This window comes from Leopardus geoffroyi, chromosome B4 (genome assembly GCF_018350155.1).
Source record: "Leopardus geoffroyi isolate Oge1 chromosome B4, O.geoffroyi_Oge1_pat1.0, whole genome shotgun sequence".
Classification (NCBI taxonomy): domain Eukaryota; kingdom Metazoa; phylum Chordata; class Mammalia; order Carnivora; family Felidae; genus Leopardus; species Leopardus geoffroyi.
The window spans coordinates 4,898,823-4,919,050 of record NC_059341.1 but is presented as its reverse complement, the minus strand read 5'-3'; the positions used below and the strand labels follow the sequence as shown (position 1 = coordinate 4,919,050).

Here is a 20,228-nt window from a genome sequence, read left to right as displayed (position 1 = left end):
CAGTTTAAAACAACGGTCGTCTTCTGCATAACACTTAACAACATCCACTATCTTTCTTGTTTATTTGGTTATCCTCTCAGCACTAGTTTATTCATTTCACGAGTACAGGGAATCTGTCCTTTTCCAAGCTGTATCCCCAGTGCCTAGATCAGTGCCTGGTACACAATAAGGTTTCAATAAACACTTATGTAATGAATCAATTCATTTTCCAGATCATTTTTCTACTCACCTTGACCCACCTTCCCCTGACTTACCACTGAGTTCCAGCTATACTGATCTTTCTGATTCAGGCTCTTTCCTCTTTTCAGACCTTTGCATATGCCGTTATTTCTGACTAAAACGTTCTTTCTCCTGTTCCGTCCATGGCTTAGTTCCTGTTCTTCCTTTAGTGAAATCTACAAGTTTTTCCCTCAGAGAAACCTTGTTTTCTTTAAAGCACTAGCAATTATTTTATCAATTTCCTTTTTGGGGGCTCATCTCCCCCACCAGACTGTAAGATCTATGCAGGCAGATACTCTCTCTTGTTCACCAGAGTCCCCCAGTGTCCAGCAGAGCTCACAGCACCACGGGAGGTACTCAATACCAAGTTATCTTTAGGTGGGTCAAGTATGGTAATTTGTTTTTGTTTTTTTGTAACTTTTTGTATTATCTAAAAGTTGACATAAGCATAAATACAATCTGGGGGAAATAAAGCAATTTTCACTTTGTAAAAAAAAAAAAAAAAAAAAGAGATCTCCTACAGCCCTAAGTGGAAGCAAGCTAGTTTTTTTTAAATATGAAGACAAAGTAAAGAAAACAAGTGGAAATAACAGTTGCCATAAGGCAAAACAATGGAGCCCCATAAACAAAGTGTTCTGTTAAAAAAAAAGAAAATACTATGGAATGAGAAAGGTAGGATTTTCACAAAATTTTTAAAAGATATAAAAAAGTTTGCCAGACACAAAAGTTTAAATGTTTTTTCATGCCCAGATAATCATACACAGAAAGAATAAAAAAGCAAATGTGAACGAAGCACAAAACACCCGTATCACTGTTTTACATTTCAGAAGATGACCTAAAACACGGACCATCTGCACACACGGGAGAGTTGTAAGAAGCAATCCTGCTCTCTAGAAGTTTCCGCAAGGGCTTCCTCACCACCATACTTACAGAATCCAGGGAGGACTGAGGAGCAAGGACCTCGGGAAGCCTTTACGGACCTTCCAACCTGTTCCTGAAGCCCCTCCCCCTTCCAACCTGTTCCTGAAGCCCCTCCCCCGACCCCCCCCAAAGCTTCATTCCCTAAAGTCCCCTAAAGGTTAGACACCTAGTCTGTCCCTTCTTCCAGTCTCGCTGGTGCCCGGCGCTGGGGAAGGCAGTTGGCCGGCCAGCTGGGGCGCCCTGGCAGCAGTGGGGGGCCGGGCCCGCGCTGGGGGCCGGCCCCTCCCTCACCTCATGGTACATGGGGCAGGGGGCTGCGCCCCTGCCCCGCCGGCCCGGTCGGCCCCCTCCCGCCAGCAGAGGCCAGTGCGGCAGCCAGGGCGGCGCGGGGCTGCTCCTTTTAAAAGTCAACGAGGACCGCCGACCGCGAGCCAGCGCACGGCGTAGGCGCAGGGCCCAGACCCCCCGGTGCAGACCCCGGCAAGGGGGTCGTGGGAGCTGCAATCAGGTTCCAGGGCTGGCGGATCAAGCGGAGCGCCCTTGGTCCTTCCTCCTTCTCTGAGGCCTCCCAATACCCCTAGGTGTTCATAGGTATTTTACAGTGACTGCTCTAAGCCTCCGTTTCTTCAAGGGTCTTGCCCACGGGCTCTCAGTCGTGATGACGGATGGCAAACCTCAGATCTAAGCTGAAATCCAGGCCTTTTCACTACAGTGATCCCCAATTATTCCAAATCAGTGCCCCTATAAAGCTTTCCCAGTATCGTCTATATAAATCCACCAGTTACAGTTTCATGGGGCTTTCTTGTAGAATTTACAAAAATAGGTCTATAGAACATGATTTTGAGTACTCCACATATTCCAGGAGATGCTGATATCAAGCACCTGTGGTCAAGATGGGGGTTCCCTCTCTCTCTCTCTCTCTCTCTCTCTCTCACACACACACACACACACACACACACACACACACAGCCCCGCAGCCCTAACAAAATCTACCAAAAATAAAACTGAGGGAGGGGGCATGAAGTATTTGGCCTGACCTAAGGACATCTTTGCTTTTGACTCATGTTTTAACAAAGTTAGAGAAGACATCCACATGCATTTCCCAAACCATATCTGCATTTGCTAGAGGAAAATCTAATCAGGAGATCCTAGAGAATCATTACCACTATTGTGTTGTACATATAGAAAACATTCAAGAAAATCTGAACTCACAAAGCAAATTGCTTAAATCATAATGAATCACGTCGATTAATTATGTAGTATTTAAAATAACAAACTCACTTTGGGTATTTAGTATATCCAGTGGAAGAGAAATTTTTTAAAAAAAAACATTTCTGGAGGATTATATCCATTGTGTGAAATGAGATCTACCCACGCATTATGACATTTTCATTTAACTTTCATTTACTTTTGGATTTAACATTCAATTTTTAAATTTTTTTTTTCTTCAACGTTTATTTTTATTTTTTTGGGAGAGAGACAGAGCATGGTCAGAGAGAGAGGGAGACACGGAATCTGAAACAGGCTCCAGGCTCTGAGCCATCAGCCCAGAGCCCGACGTGGGGCTCGAACTCACGGACCGCGAGATCGTGACCTGGCTGAAGTCGGACGCTTAACCGACTGCGCCACCCAGGCGCCCCAACATTCAATTTTTAAAGACAGGTTTAACATCCTCAGAATCCACTCTGACAGTAAAAAGTATTTTTGTATATCAAGCAGATGCTTATAATCTTGTATCTACCAAATTTTGTTTTCTCTCTTGCCATGCTATATAGATTCTTTGGCCACTATACTTTCCACGTTCAAGATTATGCACCTTTTACTGGAACCATTTCGAAGTTTATATGGTGTCATTTTTAGACATCTGTAGAAAGTAACTGACCTTTGTTCTGGCTCCTTATCAAACCGGATTAACTAATTTGTGCCTTAAACTATCAGCCTGCAATGAAATGGCTGCATGACACTTACTCCTGTATTTATTACAAGGACATTGTTAGGCAGTTTTGTACCTCTTACAAGAAAATCCTACGAATAAATTTTTCTCAGGGACAATTACATTTTCAAACCTGCTTTGGATTCGTTTGTCACATATGATAGAGAGTGACCTAATTTGTGCCATAACAAAAATGATTTTTTTTTTTTTGCTCACACCCCTAGAAATATCCCATTCCAAATGCGCTGGGCAAAGAAGAGGCCTCTTCGAGGACAGTGGCTCCCAGAGAAAGGATAACCACAGGTAAAGCAGGTACTTCAACTGGTCAAACTGGATCTCAGGAGTTGGGGTCTTGAATATTCTAATGAGGGAGGGAGCAGGTGTACTCAAAAAGTTCTAAACAGGGTCCATTTCACCATGCCAAGGAAAGTAGTGAGTCTTTACACAGGATATAGCAAGGGATTTAATTATCCAATTAAGTATTATTAAAATCTTATTAAGGGAAAACAAAGTATGCCCCAGACATTTCTTATGATAAAAGCAGTAATTTTAAAAAGAGAAGCCAAATTTAAAACAAAAACAAAAGGCCAACTGAATTAATCAATAAAAACTGTTACTTTTAGCATAAATGAAATAACCTTGTAGCAAATATAATCAAGAAAGAAAAATTAAATATCAGAAAAAGGAGGCTATAACCACAAATACAGGGAAGATATTTCTAAAATTATAAGTTATCATACACAGCTTATACCAATTAATTTGAAAACTATAAAAATATACTTTACCAACATTGGTCTAAAAAGAAGAAACGTCTAAAAAAACCATTTACGATGAAAGCACAGAAACGGTAGTCATAGTCCTACCCCTTCTCCCAAAAGACTAGTTCCAGAGTTTCATTGTCAAGTTTCACTTCTCACTTATCAGATTATCATAAATCCATGCGTTTGGCAATGCATTCTGTTGGGGAAGGCTGTAAGAGACAAAGTGAAGAGAAAAGCAAAAGAACAGGAGAAAATATTTACTATATATACAGATTATAAAAGACTGATTTATACATTAAGATGGACAGATCAACAGAAGATAGAATTGGAAATTCACAGTTCAGGAATTATGAATAGCCAACAAACACATTTCACAACATCTCTAATTTATGGATTTAAGAAGCCAAACAATTCCAAGCAAGATAAAGATACATTACTCTGAAATAGCAAGAGCTAAAGACAAAAAGAAAAATACCAAAGCAGCCAGAGAAAAAGGAATTGAGAGACTGACAGCTGACTTCTTAATAGCAATAATGGAAAAAAACAAAGGAACGAGGAAGGAGATCTTCAGTGTACTAAACAACTGCCAACAGAAACCACTCTATTTAGCAAAAACATCTTCCATAAATGACAGTGAAACAAAGACAATTTCAGGCAAACAAAAGCAGGGACAGTTCATCATCAAATGACCCTTCAGTAAAAGCCATCCCAAGGGATATTCTTTGAACAGAAGGAAAAGGGCCCTAGAGGATGTTCTAAAAGATAAAAGCAGTTGGGGCACCTGGGTGGCTCAGTCGTTCAAGCATTAGACTTCAGCTCAGGTCCTGATCTCACAGTTCCTGAATTCAACCCCCACATCAGGCTCTGTGCTGACAGCTCAAAGCCTGGAGCCTGCTTCCAATTCTGTATCTCCTTCTCCCCTGCTCACACTCTCTCTCTCAAAAATAAATAAAGATTAAAAAAAAATTTTTTTTAAATAAAAGATAAAAGCAGCAATAGAGAAAAGTAGTACAAATGTGGGGAAGTGTAAATAAGCACCAACTGTAAAACACAACATTAATTCTAAACAGGCCCCCTTCTGTCTGGTAAGAATATTATTTAAAAAATTAAAATATATGATAACATATAAGTCATACAGGGGCTGAGTGAAGTTAAATTTTTGAGGTTCTTGTATTGTCTAAGAGAAAGGTAAAAGTATTGTTGTTCTGCTTTGTTTTAGGTTAAAAAAATTTTTTTAATGTTTATTTTTGACAAAGAGAAAGAGAGAGAGAGAGAGGGAGAGAGGATGAGTGGGGGAGGGGCAGAGAGAGAGGGAGACACAGAATCCGAAGCAGGCTCCAGGCTCTGAGCTGTCAGCACTGAGCCTGACGACGCAGGGCCCGAACTCACAGACCGCGAGATCATGTCCTGAGCCGAAGCAGGATGCTCAACTGCCTGAGCCACCCAGGTGCCCCTGTTTTAGGTTTTCAAATGTCAAGGATGGATATTTCTGGGAGAATTATAAAAAGAAAAAAAAAGTTTATTTTCCAAACTAGGACATGGGGAAAATGGAATGATAAAGGTATTAAATGAATATTTAATAAATAACAAAAGGGAGAGAAAAGAAACATAGAACAGCCAGGACAAACAGCACAAAATAAGAGCAATTACAGTGAATGTAAATAGGTTATATGTCCCATGCCTTAAAACTGCATTTTAAAAAAAATTTTCTCCTATTTATTTATTTTGTAAGAGAGTGGATAGAGGAGGGGCAGGGACAGAGAAAGAGAGAAGGAGGGAGAGAATCCCCAGTAGGGTCTCCGCTGTCAGCACAGAGCCTGACATGGGGCTCAATCTCACAAACCGTGAGATTGTGACCTGAACGGGCATCAAGAGATGGGCTTAACTGACTGAGCCACCCTGGCGCCCCTAAAACTGCATTTAAAAATTCCAACAGATGCTCTTTAAAAGAGACATCAAAAACATACAAGTGCCTAAGTCTATAACTTTTTCCGAAGAGTTTAACAAATGAATAAAAAACACAAAAAGAAATGTATGATAGAGAAAATCATGAAGCGTAACAGACTATGAGCAAGATGAATTAACAGCATGGAGGGAAGGGAAAAATATTCAACATCAAAACTGATAAAAGGAGACATAATTACATACACTTCACTCATTAAAAATAGCAAGAGGGTACTTTTAACAACTCTGTGCCTATAAATATTAAAAATTCAGACAAAATAGAGACCTACAAAAATCTAATCAATATTGACAATTTTTTTAATGTTCAGTAATCCTGTAACCACTAAAAAAAATTAAATCACTAGTCAAAAATTTGCCACCAATAAAATTTCAGACGCAAGTGGATTCAATGGTAAATTCTACCACAACTGGTTATCTACTGAGAATAAAATTAAATTATATCTATATTCCACACTACCCACAATTAAGAATCCCAAGTATACAGACATAAAATGAAAATCTTTAAAATTACATCACAGAAAGAAAAGGTATTTGCAACCCATTTAACTATAAAACATTAGTACCCAGAATGTGTAAAGAAGTCCTACAGTCCAACAACCCAATAAAAAACAGAAATGGGTAGGTGATATGAACGGTACAAAGGAAAAAAAAAAAGTCTTTTAAACTTATGAAAAGATGCTCAGTCATAATGATCTGTAAATGGATCTATCAAACTGTCAAAACATACAAGTTTAGCAATGCATCCTGTGGGGGGGGGGGGTGGTGCGGGAAGGTAAGGAGGAGGGTGCTTTAGGAAAACAGTTACTTCAGTATACCACAGGTAAGTGCAAAATCCCAGGAAATGCAGTTTGGCAATACTTCTCAAAATTTCAAAAGCATTTAACCTTCAACCCAGTAATCACAGTTTGGAAATTAATATAACAGAAAAACCTGCTCACATACAAAAGGACAGTTCTACAGAATTACTCCATGCACCATTGTTTTTAACCACAAAAGACCAGAAACAAATGATCTATGACTGACTATTGTTCTTATTCTGTAGAACGAGCATGCCTTCTATATACTGATTTGCATATAAGACTTCTAGGATATACTGGTAAGTGGGGGAAAAAACGTAGCATAGCACAAATCAGATTAAGAAAGTGGAATATAGGGTGCCTGGGTGGCTCAGTTGGTTAAGTGTCTGACTTCGGCTCAGGTCATGATCTTACGATTCATGGGTTCAAGCCCCACATCAGGGGTCTGTGCTGACAGCTCAGAGCCTAGAGCTGCTTTAGATTCTGTGTCTCTGACCCTCTCTTCCTCCCGCTCTTTCAAAAACAAAAACAAAAACAAAAACAAAACAAAAACTATAAAACACAAACAAAAATAATGCAACTGTTTAAGATAACCAAAGGATGGGGTTCAAAGCAGCACACTAAATATCACTGAATACTTCATCTGTTTCCTGCCTGTAGAACGCAGACATTTACGATGTGTTCTGGGCGACTGTTTCTGTACTATCTTAAAAGACCTCTCATGGGAAGAACATAATTTAAATGGAGATGAGCGGGGCACCTAGGTGGCTCAGTCAGTTAAGCATCCGACTTCACTTTGGCTCAGGTCATGATCTGGCTTCACTGTTCGTGAGTTTGAGCCCGGTGTCCAGCTCTGTGCTGACAGCTGGGAGCCTGTAGGCTGCTTCGGATTCTGTGTCTCCCTCTCTCTCTGCCCCTCTCCCACTTGTGCTCTCTTTCAAAAATAAATAAATGTCTAAAAAAATGCATTAAAGAAAGAGGAATATAAAAACAAACACTGAAAAAAAAACCAAACACTGGGGAATGAGTTGGATGGTACAGGAAAGATTTTTTCTGTGTATGTCTTTATATATTTTTAATTGTTTAATTATTCTAATTTTTAAACAATAGAAACAGTTCATCAACTTGTACATACAATACATGTAAGAAAAATTCATTCATATGAATAAGAGAAAACAAGTACCCAATAGAAAAAGTGACAAAAAACATTACACACAAAAAAACATTTAACTTCTTTTATATAATCACAGAAATGCAGTTTAAAGCCACAATAACATTTCATTTCCACTAGACCAGCAAAAATTAAAAACCTGGGCAATGCCAAACGTGGAGAGGTTTCATTCAAAATTAGTGGAGAATAAATCAAAACTACAATTTGGAAAAAGTTACACATTACCTAATGAAACTGAACCCGCGCATGTCCTCCTAGTGGGTCTAGCAATTCCATTACTAGTATGCCCGAGGAAGAGTATTCTATACACTCACTTGAAGATGAACAAGAATATATACGGCAGCACTAATTATAACAGCCCCATGTTGGAAATAACCAATATGTTCATAAAGAATAAAACGGATAAGCATATAATCCATTTCTAACACATTCGTACAGTAGATTACTATACACTATACTTCAATGAAAATGAATGTATTACAGCGCTGGTTCCCAAAGTGGTGATGACGCTTAAGTGGGTTCTTTGATACATACCGCAATGTGTCATAATTTGAGAGGTCTACATAACTCAGTAGACTAGTATCTACTGCATGACCAATGTGTAGATGAAATATCCCTTCCAAATTCAAGATAGACCAATGGGCTTTCATGTCACAGAGTTTGAGAAGTTCACTGACATGACTTCAAATTTTACACTACAGCTAACCTTTAAAGAAACTGTTGGGCTTTGAGGAGTATCAGAGAAAAATATAACTATCTTAAAAGGTTATTAAAACATTTCTCCCTTGGGGCGCCTGGGTGGCGCAGTCGGTTAAGCGTCCGACTTCAGCCAAGTCACGATCTCGCGGTCCGTGAGTTCGAGCCCCGCGTCGGGCTCTGGGCTGATGGCTCAGAGCCTGGAGCCTGTTTCCGATTCTGTGTCTCCCTCTCTCTCTGCCCCTCCCCTGTTCATGCTCTGTCTCTCTCTGTCCCAAAAATAAATAAATGTTGAAAAAAAAAAAAAAAAAAAACATTTCTCCCTTTCCTAAATACACAGCTGAGTGAGTCTGGATTTTCTTCATATACTTTTGTTCTGTTTTTGTTTTTTTTTCATTTTTTAAAATGTTTATTTACTTTTGAGACAGAAAGAGAGAGAGCAAGTGAGCGAGCAAGCTAGCAGGGGAGAGGCAGAGAGAGAGGGAGACACAGAATCCGAAGCAGGCTCCGCTCTGAGTTGTCAGCACAAAGCCTGACTCAAGGCTCAAACCCTTGAACTGTGATATCATGGCCTGAGGCAAAGTTTGATGTTCAATTGTCTGAGACACCCAGGTGCCCGTTCCTCATATACTTTCAACCAGAACAATATATTGCAACAGACTGAATGCAGAAGCAGACATGATACTGAGACATTAAAGGTATTTGCAAAAATGTAAAAACAATGCCACTCCTGTCACTAATTTTTGAATAGTTTTTTTTCATTAAAATGTTATTTATATTAAAAAAAATTTTTTTTTTAACGTTTATTTTTGGGACAGAGAGAGACAGAGCATGAACGGGGGAGGGGCAGAGAGAGAGGGAGACACAGAATCGGAAACAGGCTCCAGGCTCTGAGCCATCAGCCCAGAGCCCGACGCGGGGCTCGAACTCACGGACCGCGAGATCGTGACCTGGCTGAAGTCGGACGCTTAACCGACTGCGCCACCCAGGCGCCCCAAAAATGTTATTTATATTAAGATGTAAGAGGCTTATTATCATTATTTAGAGGTGCCAATACATATACCAATAGATACTGTATCTACTATACTTAAGATCAATCAGTTTTAATAACTAACATGATATAATCCATATAAACAAAAACGCTTTAGGGTCCTCAACAGTTTTTAGGATCATAAAGGAGTCATGAGACCAAAGAGTTTCTGAATTACTGAACTACAGGCACATGCTTCAATACTGATAAATTTCAGAAACATAATGTTTAAGTGATTCACATAATTCAAAAACAGGTGAAAGTAAACAGTGTGTTGATTAAGAATATATACCGGGGCGCCTGGGTGGCGCAGTCGGTTAAGCGTCCGACTTCAGCCAGGTCACGATCTCGCGGTCCGTGGGTTCGAGCCCCGCATCAGGCTCTGGGCTGATGGCTCGGAGCCTGGAGCCTGTTTCCGATTCTGTGTCTCCCTCTCTCTCTGCCCCTCCCCCGTTCATGCTCTGTCTCTCTCTGTCCCAAAAATAAATAAACGTTGAAAAAAAAAAAAAAATTTAAAAAAAGAATATATACCTAAGTGATAAAACTGCACAGAAATGCAAGGGAATAATTAACACAAAATTCAGGATGACCATGGTGATGGGACAGCAATACACGCTTCTGGGGAGAGGCACACACAAAAGCTTGTAAGGTGCTTGTGATGTCCTGTTAAGCTGGGCACACAGATATACTTTTTTTTTTTTTTTAACAGTACACATAAATGGTATACTTCACACAAAAATTTTAATAGAAGAAACAAAGGGACATACCTACTCTCCCAGAAGGAAAAACTCAAAAGAATGTCTCTTCTCAAATTAATCTATAAATTCAACGCAATCACAAACAATATGCCAATATCCCAAGATTTTCTATAGAACTTGGAAAGATGGTTCTAAATTTCACCTGGAAGAAAAATGCAAAAAAAGCCCAAAGCTTTTTTCAAAAGAAAGTACCAAAATGTATTACAAAGCTACAATAATTAAAACAGTGCGGTAGTAGCTAAATGGGTCAAAGAGTTTTGAACCCAATTAAGGGGGAAAAAAAAAAAGGCAAGGATTATGACCCAGCCAAAATGTCCTTCCACCCAAGGAAGATAAAAATTAAAATAAGATGTTATTTTCAAGTTAGAAAATTAGTAAGATACGAAAGAAATACTGTTAACATCTACTGCTGGCTAGCTAGCAGAGAAATAAAGCATACCCTTAGATAGTAGATGTTTAAGGATACACTATTTGAGGACAATTTAACAGCATTAATAGCCAGCATTCTCATAGGGAATCAACTCTTCAGAAATACTATCACTGGCACACGATGCATTGCTTGTCACAAGAAAAAAAATAACTAGAACATCGTAAAACTTGAAAATAAGTGTCCACCAGTAATAAAAGACCCGTTTGGTAATGGTAAAGACGCCATTGCCTATTTACACTAAGTAGACAATATACTACATGTATTTAACAAACACTACGTCTCGAGTGTTTTTAGGCACTTCGGGAATTTTAATTCATTTGAGCAACTATGTCTGGAGTTCAGCAGATGCTTGCAATACAGCTCTTTTTAAAGAGACCCGGTTACATTGGGGCAAATGTCCCGAAAACCCCACATTTCAAACACTGTTCTCTGTCTTCCCTACAGTCATCATGTACACTTGGTCCCTTTTTACTTTCCTCTAGTCTGGGTTAGTCATTTACGGACGGGCTGAACACGCTGCCTGGCCCTGTCCAGTTCGAGAAGGCAGGTCTTCCAACCGAAGAGTCTCGTCACAGCTGCTTTGTTAGGAAACTCCGGAGTCGGCTTCCTCCCAATCTCACACCCCTTTCCCCCTTCCGACACTTAAAGCACCAGCGGGCCCTTGGATCGCTAACGTTACCCCAGTAACACCGTATACTCCCTCGACACTTAAGTTCATGGTGTATTTTTTTGCTCATGAACCCGACCGGCCTAACTTTACCTTACAGGGAAAGTAAAAGAAGGGTATGGCGGGCGTATTTCAGTTTTTGACTTCAAACAGACCAGTACGGATTACGTGAAACCTGAGGATGTGCAAAGCGTCCTCCTCAAGCCCCGAGGTTAACGTGCCGCGTTCCCCGACGCAACGCTGCTGGGTGGCTGAACGCGCGGGGTGGGCGTGCACAGACACAACTACCACCCGGCTTAGGCGCCCCTGGAGTCTTCTGCCCAACGACCCTCCCCGTGCAGACCCCCTCCCTCCAGCCCTGCGCGAAGGAAGAAAACGTCCCGCACCGCCGTGGATTCACCCAGAAGGAAGGAAACCCGAGAAGCAGACCTCACACACAAGCCTTAAAAACAAAACAAAACAAAACAAAACAACAACAACAACAAAAAAAAACGACCGAATAGCCAGTCCGAGCCCGGGGAGCCCGGGGAGCCCAGCTCGCCCGAGTACGGATCGTTCCACCGCCCGCCGGGGACGCGCAGCTCGGGGGACGCGCCTCAACAGCCGTGGACGTTGTGCCTCCCAGGGGGAAAGAGCACTCCGGAAGCCCCCCCCACGGACGTGTCAAATGCTGACGTCGCGGCCACGAGCTGGGGTCCCTCGGTCAGCAGCACCGGGAACGGACGCGGGCGACCAAGGGTGGACTCCTCGAAGGAGCAGCGCCGCCAAAGCCAGCCTGAAATCCACCCCGCCCCCCGCCCCGAGCAAACCCGCAAGGAAGCGTCTGGCACCCGGCAAGCGAGAAAAGCAGGCGACGGCAAACGTCAATTAGAACCGGTTTTGAATGACAATAGCGAAGCCCCGACGAGCCTCCGCGAAAGCGCCCGCCGGGAGGACGGCGGCTCCTCCGGCCAGCCTGCCAGGTGCACCGAGGGGCGCCCAGCCCGGGGGAGGCTCACCTGTCTTCGGAGCTGCCGCCGCCGCCGCCGCCCCCCGGAATTTCAGGTTCTGGTTCAGTTTCTTCCCCATGCTCGCAGCCGCCCGCTTCTCCAGCAGGCGCTTCCTCCCTCGCGGTCCCCGCGGCCGAATGTGACAGGGACTTCCGGGCTGATTCACCACCCGCCGAGCCCGTCCTTCTCCCCGGCCGCCGACTCGCCGGCTCCGGGACCTCCTGAGGGAGCCGTCGGCGCGGTCTGCACAGGCTCTCCAGAGGCGCGCCGCGCGTCCTTCCCCTTCGCACCGACGCCGGCAGCGCCCGGCGGCCCCGGCGCCCAGCCCGCAGGCACCGCCACGCTCGTCAGCCAAATGTCGCTCTTGCCACAGAAACTCATAGGAAAGAACGGACCCCGAGACGCGCCCCGGCCTGAGAGAACATGTCGATTACCTCAGACACAGAGGCACGAAACCGGAAGTAAAACCCCTGGCCTCAGGAACCGGAGAGCTTGGGAGGAGGAAAAAAAAAAAAAAAGAGAAAGTGAAAACTGAACCGTGGTGAAAGGCAGGAGCCAATCACTGAGTGGGAATCTAGGCGCAGGCGCGGGCTGCGGCCGGCGTCCACGCGGCGTTCGCCTCTCCCCATTGCGCAGGCGCGACGCTGCAGCGAGCCCTGGGATTGGAGTACGGAGTCTGGCGTGCGCAGCTGCGGGTCGGACGAAGTCGAGCGGGGTGTCTCCATGGCTTGGTGCGTGGCCGGATGCGGAAGACGTTCCCGGGAACATGTCCGGCCGCCATGATGGCTCTGCGTATATTCCAGCCTCTGGCTTGCGTTGGGCTGGAATGTTTGTCTCCCATCGTGTCTCATGAGGGTGCGGTGGAGACACTTGTTGTGTCTTGCCCCAAAGCGACATTTATAAAACCTTGTAGCTTAATAAATGTTACAGCCCTAAAAATAACCTTAAAAGTTGAAGTGTTAACCTGAAAAATAGAACTGTAATTTTACCAGGCTTATTTATAAACAGATGAAATTGTAAGGGTTAAATTGTAGTGTAGGGGTAACGTGTAGCTTGAGAGAACAGCTTTGTGTTGACACTGTAGTTTGAAAAATAACAGCCTTGCTTTACTCTTGTAAATTACGCTTCATACTCTTGTAAATCAGGCTTCACCAATTAAGGAAACAAAACTTCAAAGAAAAGAACATCAGAGCCAGGGTCTAGGAGATCCACTGGTTGCAACTTAACCACAGAAAGTCTGAAATAATCACCTCATCCGGCAACTGTTTCTAACTCATCTGGGAACTGTTTCTCTGTTCCCAGGTGATGATAAAATGATGTGATCGGCTATAAAAACTCTGTACCCCGACTGTTCGAGGCCGCACTCTGATCAAGAGTGTTGGTCCCGATCTGTCTGCCTTGCCTCTCATTACAATAAACTTTGTTGTGACTGTCACTGGTGCCCGTAGCATTCTGTTTCAGGAGTGGTGTGGATGCAACCAAATGTCATTCAAGACATGCACACGGTGGTGAACTACAGGCAAAACCAAAGGACAAAGGAGGAACATGTACTTTTATAAAGGCGGAAGTTGGGAGAGGGAGTTGTGACATTTCATTGGAGGAGACGTTGTGGTCACTTCTCATTGTCTGGGTTGTTGTCTGGAAGAAGAAAAATCTTCCCGCTGGGGTAAGCTTCCACCAGGGCCACCCGGGTGGCTCAGTTGGTTGAGCATCTGACTCCGGCTCAGGTCATGATCTCACAGTTTGTGAGTTTGAGCCCTGCGTTGGGCTCTGTGCTGACAGCTTGGAGCCTGAAGCCTGCTTCGGATTCTGTGTCTCCTTCCTTCTCTGCCCATGCCCCGCTTGTGCTGTCTCTCAAAAATAAATAAATAAATTTTAGAAAAAAATTTAAAAATAAACTAAGCTTCCAGGAGTGGTGCTCATGGAGAACCCTTCATTGCTTTCTGACTTCGTTTTGAATTAGTTTTTTTTTTCTATTTTCACATGTAATATTTAATTAAGTGCATGTAATTAAGTGCATATTTAAATACATGTAATATTTAAGTGCATGTAATATTTAAGTATTTTCCCATGGAAAACACTTCTACGTGGTTACAAGGGACCACATATAGCATTAATTCTACAAGTGAGAGATATTAAGTACTACAGATATGAGAAACCAGGCACTATTCCACATGCTGGGAATAGATTTATTAACTCAATAGCTTTCACCTCCCATTCTTTCAGCTCAGGTCATGATCCCAGGGTCGTGAGATTGAGCCCCATATTGGTCTCTGTGATGACAGTGCAGAGCATGCTTGGGATTCTCTCACTTCCTCTCTTTCTCTCTGCCCTTCCCCCATTCATTCTTTGTCTGAATAAATAAACTTCGAAAAAAAAGAAAAACCTTAAAAAAAACAACAGCTTTTATTGTTTACTCTTGCCAGCTGCTAAAGCACTAGGATTATAGTTGGGAACAGCTAGACGAGTACCCTGCATATAATGGAACTTTTTCTAGAAGTGGATTTCAAACATTAACAAGTAAACCACCACCACAACAAAACTAGAATTTCATTTAACATTGCTGCTTTGAAAAGCAAGCTGGAAATGCTGGAGAATGGGGTTGGAGGCTGGCGGCCAGGGGCAGGAGAGGCAGAGCTGCAAGATCTCACTGAATAAGGGACATTTGATGTGAAAGTTCAATAGTAAAAACAGACCAAACTAGTCCTTGGAACATGCGGAGGAAGAGCTTTCCAGGCAGAAGGCAAAGCAAGTGCAAAGTCCCTAGAAATGAAACTAAGCGTGTTCAAGAACTAAAGAGGGTTGGCTGTAGAAATGGAATGAAATAGAATATTTTTAAAATACGTAAAACCAAAATGTACAACTCCCTGATTTATCACAAACCAAATATTCATGAAACAACACTGTGGTCAAGAAATAAAACACTGCCTAAACCTGAGAAGCTCCATCTTGTGTTCACTCCCAATCAATACCTACCCACCTTCGGTTAGGGTTAGGGTTAGGGTTAGGGTTAGGGTTAGGGTTAGGGTTAGGGTTAGGGTTAGTTTTGCCTGTGGTTTGAACTTTACATAAGTTGAATGATTTTGTACCAAGTTTCTTTGGAGTAACATGGTTAGTGAGACATGTTTTTGTGGATACTTATTCTTTCATTTTCATTGCTATACAGATGTGGCTATAGCACATTTTCTTTATCCATTGTATTATTTTTTAATGTACGTTCAATGCCCAGTGTGGGGCTTGAACTCACAACCTTGAGATCAAGAGTCTCATGCTCTACTTACTGATCCAACCAGGTACTCCTCCATTGTACTGTTGACAGACATTTTGATTGTTGCCAGTTCTTGGCTGTTATGAATAATTCTTCTTGAACATTCTTATTATCCATGTCTCTTGGTGCACATGTACACCATTTATGTTGGGTGTATACCATACTGGACATAATTTGGAATTGTTTCAGCAAATATTTATTCCCTCCCTCCTTATGGTGCTGGCCAAGTTTATTTCTTTACTCCACTATTATTGCTCTTAGTCATGTGAATATTTTTGGTTGATAGACTATTAGCAGACATGTTATGAACAGGAATCTTGAATATCCATATATAGTTCATTTGACTCTTGAGCTCAGATAATGCACAGAAGGAGACCATGTCTCAAATAACTGTGCCCTTTCAGCCTGGGCCTTCAGAACAAATGTGTGGAGCAGATGTGAATCCAACCTGCAGCATAAACCCACCTTAGATTTGTTGAATGTTAGACCTCCCGAAGATTGATGAGAATGAGAATGCTGTTGTCCTAAGCCACTGAGTTTGGGGTGGTTTCTTATGCAACATTGCTGTGGCAATAAAAAAGATGTATATTCAACTTCAAAATATAATGCCAAATGTTTTGCAAATCAGTTTTACCAAGTACATTCCTACAAGCAATGCATGAGAATTCTAGTTTGCCTTACATTTTTGCTAACACTTTAAAACTTTTTTTAAAGTTTATTTATTTTGAGAGAGAGAGAGAGAGAGAGAGAGAGAGAGAGACCGACCCAAGCAGGCCCCACACTGTCAGAGCACAGCCTGACACAGAGGTAGAATTCATGAATTGCAAGACCAAGAGTTGAAATCAAGAGTTGGAAGCTTAACCAACTGAGCCACCCAGGTGCCCCAACTGCCAACACTTTTTTAGTTACTCTGGAGGGTGTGTTATGGTTTGAATTTGCATAATTTCCAACTTTGTTCTTTTTCATATATGTTTAGTCTAGTCTAACTTTCATATATGTTAGGCTAGTCTGATTTTCACATAAATTTTAGAATTAACTTTTCTATCTAAAAAAACTGCTAGTGTTTTGTTTGGGCTTCTGTTCAATATATAGATCAGTTTGGGGAGAATTACCGTCTTAATATTCCATCTTCATGAACATGATATCTCTACTTAGGTCTTTTAAAATTTCCCAGCAATATTAAATCTTAAGTGTACAGGTATTATTCACATTGTTATATTTACCTCTATATTTTTATGATAATTAAAAATTTAATTTACAATGGTTTGTTGCTGATATATGGAAATACAATTGATTTTTTCCACATTAGCCTTATACCTGCAACTTACTGAATTCAATTATTAGATCTAATGGCTATTAGTATACTTATGTATATTCTTTAAGATTTTCTGAGGTAAACATAATGAGTGCACATAAAAATACTTTTCTTTGTTTATAATCTGTATTTTTCCTTATTACCTTATGGCCTCTAATGCAATGGTGAATAGAAAAGGTGAGAACAAACATCTTTGTGTATCACTGATCTTAGAGGAAAAGCATTCAACTGTTTACCATTAAGTATAATGTTGGCTTTAGTATTTTACATCTTTTTAGGTTGAGGATTTTCCCTTCTATTCCTAGTTTTTGAGAACTTTTATCACAAATAAGCAAATTTTGGTGTGCTTGGGTGGCTTAGTCGGTTAAGTGTCCGACTTTGGCTCAGGTCATGATCTCATGGTTTGTGGGTTCCAGTCCCGCATCGGGCTCTGTGCTGACAGCTCAGAGCCTGGAGCCTGCTTTGGACTCTGTGTCTCCCTCTCTCTCTGCTCCTTCCCACTCACACTCTGTTTCTCTGTCTCTCAAAAATAAACATTTAAAAATTAAAAATAAAAATAAATAAATAAGTGAATTTCATCCGCATCTATTGAGATTATATAGTTTTCTTTTTTAGCCTATTAGTTTGGTGAATTACATTAATTGATTTTCAGATGTTAAGCCAACCTTGAATTCCTGGGATAAATCTAATTTAATTAGGATGTATTATCCTTTTTATATATTACTGGACACAAATTGCAGATATTTTGTTAAGAATTTTGGCATTTACATTCATGAGGGATATTGGTCTATACATTTTACTTTTCTTGTAATATCTTACTTTGTTATCAGGTAACTCCAACTTCACAGAATTAGCTGATAAGTATTCCTTCTTTTAATTTCCAAAATACTTTCATTAAAATTGGTAATATCTTGGGGCGCCTGGGTGGCTCAGTCGGTTAAGCGTCCGACTTCAGCTCAGGTCACGATCTCGCGGTCCGTGAGTTTGAGCCCCGCGTGAGGCTCTGGGCTGATGGCTCAGAGCCTGGAGCCTGCTTCCGATTCTATGTCTCCCTCTCTCTCTGCCCCTCCCCTGTTCATGCTCTGTCTCTCTCTGTCCCAAAAATAAATAAATGTTAAGAAAAAAAATTGGTAATATCTCTTGCAAAAGTGTTTAATAGACTTAATCAGCAAAGTCATCAGTGTCTGTTTTTTTCTTTATGGAAAGATTTTTTTAGTACTTTTTTTTTTTTTACTAATAATATAGAGTTATTAAGAATATTTCAAAGAAAGATAGCTCTACTAATGTTACAGTCATACCAGGATGACTGTTGACATACAGGTGTGCCTCCATGAGAAGGAATAGCAGAAGACTAGTTACCTATGAGGAAATAGAGATCACTAAAATAATCCAGCCAGTCACTAAACAAATAAGCAAATAACAGTAGCAAGACCCAAAGGGAGGAGGGAAGACCAATACATAGAATTGGATAAACTTATTATCTAAATTGTAGCAGTTTTTAGCCAAAATTTATTATGTGTGAAAAGAAACGAGGAAGTATGACCTAGACACTGAGAAAAAAAAGCAACAGAAACTCCTGTGAGAGTGACTAATCTTGGATTTAACAGAGACTTCAAGTAGCCCTTACAGATATGTTCAACAAACTAAAGGAAAGTGTGATAAAAGAAAGATATGACAATGCCACATCAAATAGAGAATATCAACAAAGAGAAATTATTTAAAAAGAGCCAAATGGAAAATGTGGAGTTGACAAGCACAAAAACTGAAATAAAAAACACTAGAGGGACTCAACAATAGATTTGAATTGGAAGAATTACCAAATTTGAAGGTAGATCAATAGAGATTATGTAAACTGAAAAAAAGATAAAGAATGAAGAAAATGTTAAACCTCACAGAAATGTGAGACAACATTGAGTACCTCAATATATGTGTAATGGGAGGACCAAGAGAGGAGAAAAAAGAAAAAAATATTTGAAGAAACAATGGCTGAAAACTCCCCAAATTTATATAAAAAATAATAACAATACACACATCCAGGAAGCTCAATGAACTCCACATGGGATAAATTCAAAGAGATTCACAAACATGAACATCATGGTAGCAATGCTGAAAGTCAAAGCCAAGGATGAAACTTTGAAAGCAGCAATAGAAAACTAACTTGTCACTTACAAGTGACACATGATAAGATTAAAAGTTGACTTAGCAGAACTAATGGAATCAAGAAGGCAGTGGGATGACATATTCAAAGTGATCTAAGGGAAAAAATTATCAACCAAGAATCTTATACCCAGCAAACCTATCAAATGAAGGCGAATGAAAGACTGTCCCAGATAAACAAAAACCGAAAGATTATGTTGTCAGCAGATCTGTCTTACAAAAAATACTAAAGAGTTCTTCAGGTTGAAACCAAGTGACCAAAAATGGTAATCTGAATCCATTGGAAAAAATAGAGAACACTGGTAAATTTAATTATGTAATGATAAATAAAAGTATAAATGCATATTTTCTCTTTTATTTTCATAAATAATTTTAAATCTACAGAATAATATGTATATAATATTGGGATTATTGGGCTTATAACATATAGAAATGTAATATATAATGTAACCTAATGTATATTATATAATGTATAATATATATTAAATTTACATACACACACACGTATATTATATACATTATACAATGTATTGTATAATGTATATAGTATTATATATATATATATATATATATATATATATATATATATAATGTGTGTGTGTGTGTATATTCATACATACACACATAATACATCTGCTAATAAAAACACAAAGGAGGAGGTGGGAGCAAAGCTGTATTTGACTAAGGAAATGACATCAGATGGTAAAGTAATAATTATAGCAATATATTTTTGGGTTTTAACATTAATAACAATAATACCACAAAAGGTGGAGGGAAGGATTAGAGCCATATATATATAGCATTTCTGTACATCATTAGAATTAAGCTAGTATAAATCTGATCTGATTCTGACAAGATGTTTTTGGCAAATCCTAGAGCAATCATTAAAAAAGCAAATAAAATTAAAGAAGTAGAAATGATGCAATAGAAAATGTTCACTTAAAGAAAATGAAAACAGTAAAGAAGGAATAGAGGAACAAATAAAACATGAGGTATAGAAAATAAAACAAAAAAATAAAATGGCAAACTTAAATCCAGCTATATCAATAACATAAAATGTGAGTGCTTAAACAATCAAAATGCAAAGATTCATAAAATGGATTAAAAAATGATTCCACTATAAACTGTCCGCAGGAGACAAACTTTGGATT

General features: G+C 40.4%; 1 protein-coding gene across 7 annotated transcripts in view; it reads right to left on the bottom strand.

Moving 5' to 3' along the window:
- Positions 1 to 12,861, bottom strand: part of TASOR2 (transcription activation suppressor family member 2) — an 80,998-nt gene extending 68,137 nt beyond the window's left edge. For 3 of the 7 annotated variants that reach the window (XM_045464126.1, XM_045464129.1, XM_045464128.1), the window contains exon 1: positions 1,432 to 2,556. In XM_045464126.1, the coding sequence (XP_045320082.1) occupies positions 1,432 to 1,436 (5 nt within the window). In that variant the 5' untranslated portion in view covers positions 1,437 to 2,556. The other 4 variants (XM_045464127.1, XM_045464131.1, XM_045464130.1 and 1 more) reach the window with 4 other exon arrangements.
- Positions 12,862 to 20,228: the final 7,367 nt, after the last annotated feature.